The 9152-nt window shown below is 44.3% G+C and overlaps 1 protein-coding gene across 1 annotated transcript in view; it reads right to left on the bottom strand.

Moving 5' to 3' along the window:
* The window catches only part of myo15aa (myosin XVAa), a 93355-nt gene extending 84512 nt beyond the window's left edge, over window positions 1-8843 (bottom strand). Inside the window, exons 1-2 of the mRNA XM_056288347.1 lie at window positions 8700-8843; window positions 2069-2151 (exon numbers count right to left, since the gene is read on the bottom strand). Coding sequence (XP_056144322.1) covers window positions 2069-2151; window positions 8700-8828 — 212 coding nt within the window. The 5' untranslated portion in view covers window positions 8829-8843. The remainder of the gene's footprint in view (window positions 1-2068; window positions 2152-8699) is intronic.
* Window positions 8844-9152: the final 309 nt, after the last annotated feature.

Below are 9152 nucleotides of genomic sequence, written 5' to 3' on the forward strand. Positions count from 1 at the left end.
CCTGCTGGAAGTAGCCATCAGAAGATGGGAACACTGTGGTCATAAAGGGATGGACATGGTCAGCAACAATACTCAGGTAGGCTGTGGCGTTGACACGATGCTCAATTGGTACTAAGGGGCCCAAAGTGTGCCAAGAAAATATCCCCCACACCATTACACCACCACCACCAGCCTGAACCGTTGATACAAGGCAGGATGGATCCATGCTTTCATGTTGTTCACGCCAAATTCTGACCCTACCATCCGAATGTCGCTGCAGAAATCGAGACTCATCAGACCAGGCAACGTTTTTCCAATCTTCTATTGTCCAATTTTGGTGAGCCTGTGCGAATTGTAGCCTCAGTTTCCTGTTCTTAGCTGACAGGAGTGGCACCCGGTGTGGTCTTCTGCTGCTGTAGCCCATCTGCCTCAAGGTTCGACGTGTTGTGCGTTCAGAGATGCTCTTCTGCATACCTCGGTTGTAATGAGTGGCTATTTGAGTTACTGTTGCCTTTCTATCAGCTCGAACAAGTCTGGCCATTCTCCTTTGACCTCTGACATCAACAAGGCATTTTCGCCCACAGAACTGCTGCTCACTGGATATGTTCTCTTTTTCGGACCATTCTCTGTAAACCCTAGAGATGGTTGTGCGTGAAAATCCCAGTAGATCAGCAGTTTCTGAAATACTCAGACCAGCCCGTCTGGCACCAACAACCATGCCACGTTCAAAGTCACTTAAATCACCTTTCTTCCCCATTCTGATGCTCGGTTTGAACTGCAGCAGATCGTCCTGACCATGTCTACATGCCTAAATGCATTGAGTTGCTGCCATGTGATTGGCTGATTAGAAATTTGCGTTAACGAGCAGTTGGACGGGTGTGCCTAATAAAGTGGCCGGTGAGTGTATATGGCAATGTAAATCTAGTTTGTACTTTGAATCTCCCATGATGCCTTTTGATAATCCAAGGTGCACTTCTGCTAAATGTACAAGACATGACACTTATTCTTGGTATAATTACTATATAGCGCTCTACTGGCATATTAGTGTGGGTATTGTTAAGATTTTAACGGTACTACTTTTTGCCGATACTGCTGCTCGATCCGGTACTTTAACTGTCCTCTTATCGGTTCTTTTTGTTATTTTTAAGATATTTTTTTTAAAAACAAATGAGAACAGAATTAAAATTGTGTTATTTTCTCATGCCTTGAATGAGTGTTACTTTTAATTATTAAAACGTTTGTATAATTCAGTTAGCTCCATGTGGGCTCTAGGCTGCTAGCATACATAACATACCTGAGGTGGATGGGGCAACGAGAAATGAACTACGAGCTAGGCAGTTGAAAACTGCATTTCTTCGCCTGTATTTGATGCACTTTCGCTAGGCGTTTCGAAAGATTGCGTGTGTTTCCGCCCTTACATGCAAAAGACTTGTTGCTCTTGTGACAATTAGCATTGTCAGCGTCGACTCTAGTGAAGTATAACCAGACTTTTGACCGTTTAGTTCTCACCGCCATTGTCCTTTAGAGTGGGCTTGCGTGTACGCGCGTGTCTGCGTGACAGTCAGTCGCCATAGCAGAGAGCTGGCCCCGCCCCCTCGGCTCGCACATAAAACAGGTTTTGAGAGAGAGACCTCCCTTCTGGATTGGGAATAGTGAAAATTTACAATTACAATTTACAGTTTCATTTTGCAGACGCTTTTATCCAAAGCGACGTAATCTGCGAGTTAATACAACACAAGCAAGGATCTAACCAGGAGGAGACAACGCAAGTAAGTGCCAAAAAAACTAGGTTCAAGTCCGATAGGACATAGGTGTCAACAGGCAGTGCACAAAGGCAATGCATAGGGTGCATAGAAGCGATTTTTTTTATATTAATATCAGAACTCAAATTTTTTTCATGTGGTTCCAATCCTCTCCCGTATGACTGAAAAAATCAAGTGAACAATTCAAAGTCTTGAATATAAAATGTGTTTTGTGGATATTAGAGCGGCTAGATGTGTGTGTGTGTGTGTGTGTGTGTGTGTGTGTGTGTGTGTGTGTGTGTGTGTGTGTGTGTGTGTGTGTGTGTGTGTGTGTGTGCGCTATTCACTCAAGTTGTGTCATGTCTTCAACTCCATCTTCCTCCCGTTGCTCTCGGTAAACCATGGTGGGCAGCCTTCGGATTGAGTACATCTATAAAACACATACACAAGGTGAAGGGAAATATGTTTGTACTGTGCAAAACATGCATGTGATATCCCAATACACAAGGCTGCGAAATCAAGCATATGAATACATACTCAGAGAGAGAGAGAGACACACACACACACACACAGAAAAACTCCTTAGTCTTGTCTGCAACCATCACCAGTGCTTCCTTTCGGGGGCGTGCCTATAGTCCCCGGGTCCTATATTCCCCGGGCCTATGTTCCCCAAAAAGGGTCCCATATTCCCCGTTTTCCCCTAAAAAGGTCCTATAATCCCGGTTGCAATAGACACCGGGGAACATAGAACCCTCTTTTGGAAAAAGGGTCCTATATTCCCCGCGGTTTCCAGGGGAACATAGGACCTTTTTCCAAATAAAGGGTCCTATATTCCCCGCTATTGCCAATCGAGGAACAAACCGGGGAACTTAGAACCCTTTTTGCAAATTATTTCCTTAACGGGTCCAAAATAATAAAAACTGGGGTCATGGCTGAGTTGTAGGCTACGACAATCTATTCCTCCGCTGATTAAATTAGGCCGTATTACCATTGTTGGCTGTTGTATATCGCAGGCCACCTTGAGTGCGTATCCAAATTCGGCCTATAGAGGAGGCTGTAATTTGCTTTATTGTTATTTCTTACCAATATTTACTGCAGTAGGCCTAGTTAGTTGGCTCTCCGGCTCAGCATGGACAGTCGGCAATCAACGCAAGTTTGTCTTGCAGTAGGCCCGCCTACCAGTATAACCTAGCCATTTCCATCTTCGCTCAGAGTTCAACTTGCACAGCACTGGACACTTCAGCCACTTTCGTGTTACTTTGCAGTTCGTTTTCCATATTAAATCACTTGGCAGACTTTCTTTCAAAAAGACTTTAATGATGAACTTTTTAGGCAGAGAACTTAGACCAGGACTTGGAATTTAGGACCAGCACAAAGTATCCATCAACGGGGGCCGCCTACCTTACACAATAGGCTAATTGCCTAATAATAATAATATGTTCCTCTCAAAAAACTAAAGGCTTGTGGAGGTGCTAAACCAAAAACATGAATCAAAGACGAACATCAAAGGATGTAAGGTAACACTCACCAAATGGTAAAAAAAATAACAGAGGCAGTCCTCTATTTCACCATTTTATTGTTTGGCATCAGTCATTAAGGTTTCTGAAGAAGACCACCCGGCCAAGTTAATGACTGATGCCAAACAATGAAATGGTAAAATAGAGAATTGTGTCTTTTTTTTTCATTTGATGAGTGCTACCTTACATCCTTTGATGTTCTTCTTTAATAATAATAATAAGAAGAAGAATAGTAATAGTAATAATATCAATAATAATAATAAATAATAATAACAATAACAACAGCCTAATAATAATAATAATGATAATAGGCCTAATAACAAATAACAATTACAGGCATAATACTATCAATAGTAACACCGATAATAGGCTATTAATAACAAAATGCTTCTAGTAAAAGCTTGGCTGAAAAAGGGTTGGTCTATGGCAGAAGCCCCCCAGAAAAGGCATGGTCTAAAACAAAAATCTCCAAGGCCTAACTAGCCTAACGTTAAGGCTTTTTTCTTCTTCTTGTAGGCTAGTAAGCACATGACAGTGAGTCCACGAGTTATCACCGATAACAACCGATTGTTGCAAATTGTTGCAAGTTGGCGGGCGGTTTAGACATTGGTGAATTTTGATCATGTGGTTTAGAACGCCAGGAAACTTGCGTGCAGATGACCACACATCCACGACAAGTTTTAAATATTTCCAAACTCGAAATCATGTGTGCATTTGGCTATTTATAAATTATTTTTCGAGCAATATGTGTTTTGTGATTCAGCTTTAGCGTTGTTGATTAGCCTTTCATTCATATTTTGTCAAAAAGGCGTATTCATTAGCCTAGGCCTATGTCCCGTTATTTCTGTAGCATACAGCATCTTAGAATCTTAAGAGACCAGGCAGATATTGTTATTATTTTATTGTTATTACCATGCTATATTAGCCTACTTTATAATTATAAATATTTCAATTATCCAATTTTTAGCATTTCTAATATAAGGCTATATTGTTATTATTATTATTATTATTATTATTATTATTATTATTATCATCATCATCATCATTATTAGGCTATTATTATTATTATTATTATTGTCATTATTATTATGTTATTATTATTATTATTATCATTACAATTATGATTATTAAAGGGCCTTACTGAGCAGATGGTTTCTATCTAATATCTGTCAGATGCTTTTCCCAATAAGCTGGTGTGGTTATGATGGGAACGACGGCTTTCTAGGGAACATAGAAGAAGTGGTTCGGAATTGGCCTATTGTCGGTATCAGCCAGCTTACGCAGGAGTCTATCCCTGGTACAATGCGGCAAACCTCTGGGAGATGGACTGCTGAGGACGGAGCACAACACCTATCCTCAGCTCCCAGCACTTCTCGCACAATGTGCTACTCATACGCTGAGTTGGCGGCACCCGGGATCGAACTCACGACCTTGCGATCCATAGGCGAGAGCTCTACCGACTGAGCTATGCCCGGGTACAATTGTCCAAGGAACATAGGCTTACTATATTACATTCAGACACAGACGAGCCAGCTCACCTACTCGGCGAGGCGCATTTTCCTCGATAAGTGACACATTTCACGCATAAATATCAGCGAACTACCGGGGTGGGTTATGCGCCCAAATATAGGCTATAGCCTAATAAGTTGAAATTAGTTTAGTGTTGAAAGTTTCCACATACTTTAGCCAACCTGGACTTTGTGAATTCGTTTTTGTGATATAAAAATAGAAATCGTATGATTCATTGTCTTCTTAATAATCTGCCCTAAATAATGCATTATTGAAAATGCACATTTTGCACCAAACAGCGTCAAACCTGCTGACCAGGGAACATAGGACCTTTCTTTATAAAAAGGGTCCTATGTTCCCCTGCACATACAAAACGGGGAACATAGGACCCTTTTGGGGAAAAGTGGGGAATATAGGGCCCTCTGTATACAAAAAGGTCCGATATTCCCCGGTCTCATACAAAGCAGGGAACATAGGACCCGGGGACTATAGGACCCAGGGACTATAGGGAGGACCCCTTCCTTGCTCCCTCCCCTGACTAAAGTAGTGCATTACATAATTTTACGGTATTGTATTTTGTTATCAACCCAGCCACTGAGGATGCACAAACCAGTGCATCCTTAGCGCCGATCCCAAGCCCGGACAAATGGGGAGGGTTGCGTCAGGAAGGGCATCCGGTGTAAAATCTTTACCAAATCAAATATGCGGATCATAAATAAGACTTACATACTGGATCGGTCGAGGCCCGGGTTACCAACGACCGCCACCGGTACTGTTAACCAGCAGGGTGTCGGTGGAAACTATGCTACTGTTTTGCAAAGGAGAAGGAGAGGGGGAAAGCATGTCCAGAGGCAGCTAGAGAGGAGGAAGGGTAGACATGTGGAGGTGAGAGTTGGAACTTTGAATGTTGGCACTATGATTGGTAAAGGGAGAGAGCTGGCTGACATGATGGAAAGAAGAAAGGTAGGCATACTGTGTGTGCAAGAGACCAGGTGGAAGGGGAGTAAGGCCAGGAGTATCGGAGGTGGGTTCAAACTCTTTTACCATGGTGTGAATGGGAGGAGAAATGGGGTAGGGGTAATTCTGAAGGAAGAGTATGTCAAGAGCGTGCTGGAGGTGAAGAGAGTGTCAGACAGAGTGATCAGTATGAAGCTGGAAATTGAAGGTTTATTGCTGAATGTTATCAGCGCATATGCCCCGCAAGTTGGGTGTGAGATGGATGAAAAAGAAGAATTCTGGAGTGAGTTGGATGACATGGTGGAGAGGGTACCCAAGGAGGAGAGAGTGGTGATTGGAGCGGACTTCAATGGACATGTTGGTAAAGGGAACAGAGGTGATGGGAAGGTATGGAGTCAAGAAGAGAAATGTGGAAGGACAGATGGTGGTCGATTTTGCGAAAGGATGGAAATGGCTGTGGTGAATACATATTTCAAGAAGAGGGAGGAACACAGGGTGACATACAAGAGTGGAGCAAAGTGCACACAGGTGGACTATATCTTATGTAGAAGGCGCCATCTAAAAGGGATTGGAGACTGCAAGGTGGTGACAGGGGAGAACGTAGCTAGGCAGCATCGGATGGTGGTCTGTAGGATGACTTTGGAGACCAAGAAGAGGAAGCGAGTGAAGGCACAGCCGAAGATCAAATGGTGGAAGTTGAAGAAGGAAGACTGTTGTGTGGAGTTTAGGCAGGAGTTAAGACAGGCACTGGGTGGTAGTGAAGAGTTGCCAGATGGCTGGACAACCACTGCAGCAATAGTGAGGGAGACAGCTAGGAAGGTACTTGGTGTGTCATCAGGACAGAGGAAGGAAGACAAGGAGACTTGGTGGTGGAATGAGGAAGTACAGCAAATTATACAGAGGAAAAGGTTGGCAAAGAAGAAGTGGGATAGTAAGAGAGATGAAGAAAGTAGACAGGAGTACAAGGAGATGCAGCGTAAAGCAAAGAGAGTGGTGGCAAAGGCAAAGGAAAGGGCGAATGGTGAGTTGTATGACAGGTTAGACACTAAGGAAGGAGAAAAGGACTTGTACCGATTGGCTAGACAGAGAGACCAAGCTGCAAAGGATGTGCAGCAAGTTAGGGCGATCAAGGATAGAGATGGAAATGTGCTGACAAGCGAGGAGAGTGTGCTAAGAAGGTGGAAGGAATACTTTGAGGGGCTGATGAATGAAGAAAATGAGAGAGAGAGAAGGTTGGATGATGTAGGGATAGTGAATCAGGAAGTTCAGTGGATTAACAAGGAGGAAGTGAGGGCAGCTATGAAGAGGATGAAGAGTGGAAAGGCAGTTGGTCGTGATGACATACCTGTGGAGGCATGGAGATGTTTAGGAGAAATGGCAGTGGAGTTTTAACTAGATTGTTTAACACAATCCTGGAAAGTGAGAGGATGCCTGAGGAGTGGAGAAGAAGCATACTGGTACCGATTTTCAAGAACAAGGGCGATGTGCAGAACTGTAACAACTACAGAGGTATAAAGTTGATCAGCCACAGCATGAAGATTTGGGAAAGAGTAATAGAAGCTAGGTTAAGAGGAGAGGTGATGATCAGCGAGCAGCAGTATGGTTTCATGCCATGAAAGAGCACCACAGATGCGATGTTTGCTTTGAGAATGTTGATTGAGAAGTATAGAGAAGGCCAGAAAGAGTTGCATTGTGTCTTTGTAGATTTAGAGAAAGCTTATGACAGAGTGCCGAGAGAGGAGGTGTGGTATTGTATGAGGAAGTCAGGAGTTGCAGACAAGTATGTAGGAGTGGTGCAGGATACGTATGAGGGAAGTGTGACAATGGTGAGGTGTGCGGTTGGAATGACAGATGGGTTCAAGGTGGAGGTGGGATTACATCAAGGATCGGCTCTGAGCCCTTTCTTGTTTGCAATGGTGATGGACAGGTTGACGGACAAGATCAGGCAGGAGTCTCCATGGACGATGATGTTCGCGGATGACATTGTGATCTGTAGCAAGAGTAGGGTGCAGGTTGAGGAGAGCCTGGAGAGGTGGAGGTATGCACTGGAGAGAAGAGGAATGAAAGTCAGTAGGAGCAAGACGGAATACCTATGCGTGAATGAGAGAGAGGACAGTGGAATGGTCAGGATGCAAGGAGTAGAGGTGACAAAGGCATTTGAGTTTAAATACTTGGGGTCAACTGTCCAAAGTAACGGGGAGTGCAGTAGAGAGGTGAAAAAGAGAGTGCAGGCAGGGTGGAGTGGGTGGAGAAGTGTGTCAGGAGTGATTTGCGACAGAAGGGTACCAGCAAGAGTTAAAGGGAAAGTTTACAAGATGGTTGTGAGACCAGCTATGTTATATGGTGTGGAGACATTGGCACTGACGAAAAGACAGGAGGCGGAGCCGGAGGTGGCAGAGTTGAAGATGCTAAGATTTTCACTGGGAGTAACGAAAAAGGACAGGATTAGGAACGATTATATTAGAGGGACCGCTCAGGTTGGACGGTTTGGAGACAAAGCAAGAGAGGCAAGATTGAGATGGCTTGGACATGTGTGGAGGAGAGATGCTGAGTACATTGGGAGAAGGATGCTGAATATGGAGCTGCCAGGGAAGAGGAGAAGAGGAAGGCCAAAGAGGAGGTTTATGGATGTGGTGAGGGAAGACATGCAGGTGGCTGGTGTGACAGAGGAAGATGCAGAAGACAGGAAGAAATGGAAACGGATGATCCGCTGTGGCGACCCCTAACGGGAGCAGCCGAAAGTAGTAGTAGTGTATTTTGTTATCGTTAACGCGTTTAAAGTCCCGTCACTTTAACATGTACTGTAAGTATAGTTTTGTTTCTGTATATTTTGTCCCATATATTTTGTCTTCATACTTCATTCTCTTCATTCATGCTTTGCTTTTTTGGAGTTGTATTTTATTTGCATGCACTGCCTTGTGACCATTATTTACTTACTTATAGTGCCAGAATACACCTCATAGCATTACATCCCCCATAAACCAAGAACTTTTACCTTATCATACCAATGACCCTGTGGTTCCCCCTCTCTGCTGGGAATCCACTCCCCTGGTTCCTGTCCCTGTCCCGGGGATCTCTGTTCCATCAAGCCCTGTGGGTCCAGCAGCTCCTCGTCTCGATACATGGACCACTTGTTGAGGTTCTGCACTGTCCCATGAGGAAGAACCCTCTCCGCTCCCCAAATGTCCTCCTGCCCCAATTCTGAGCCCTCCTGCCCCAGTTCTAAGCCCTCTCTCCCAGTACCCTGTGCCCAGTGCTTCCCGGGTTCAGAGCCCTGGACTTGGGGTGTCACTACAGCATATGAGGAAGATAGACGGTAAGAAGCCCCACGGAGGTTAGGGTTCTGCAGGGCATTGGAGAGGTCAAAAGTTCGGGGTTCAGTGGCTTTAGGGGCACCGGGCTTGGTTACAAGAGTACCATCAGGCAGACGGTAATTTGCCCCACGGAG

The sequence above is a fragment of the Lampris incognitus genome, chromosome 10, assembly GCF_029633865.1.
Source record: "Lampris incognitus isolate fLamInc1 chromosome 10, fLamInc1.hap2, whole genome shotgun sequence".
In the NCBI taxonomy this organism is placed as follows: Eukaryota; Metazoa; Chordata; class Actinopteri; order Lampriformes; family Lampridae; genus Lampris; species Lampris incognitus.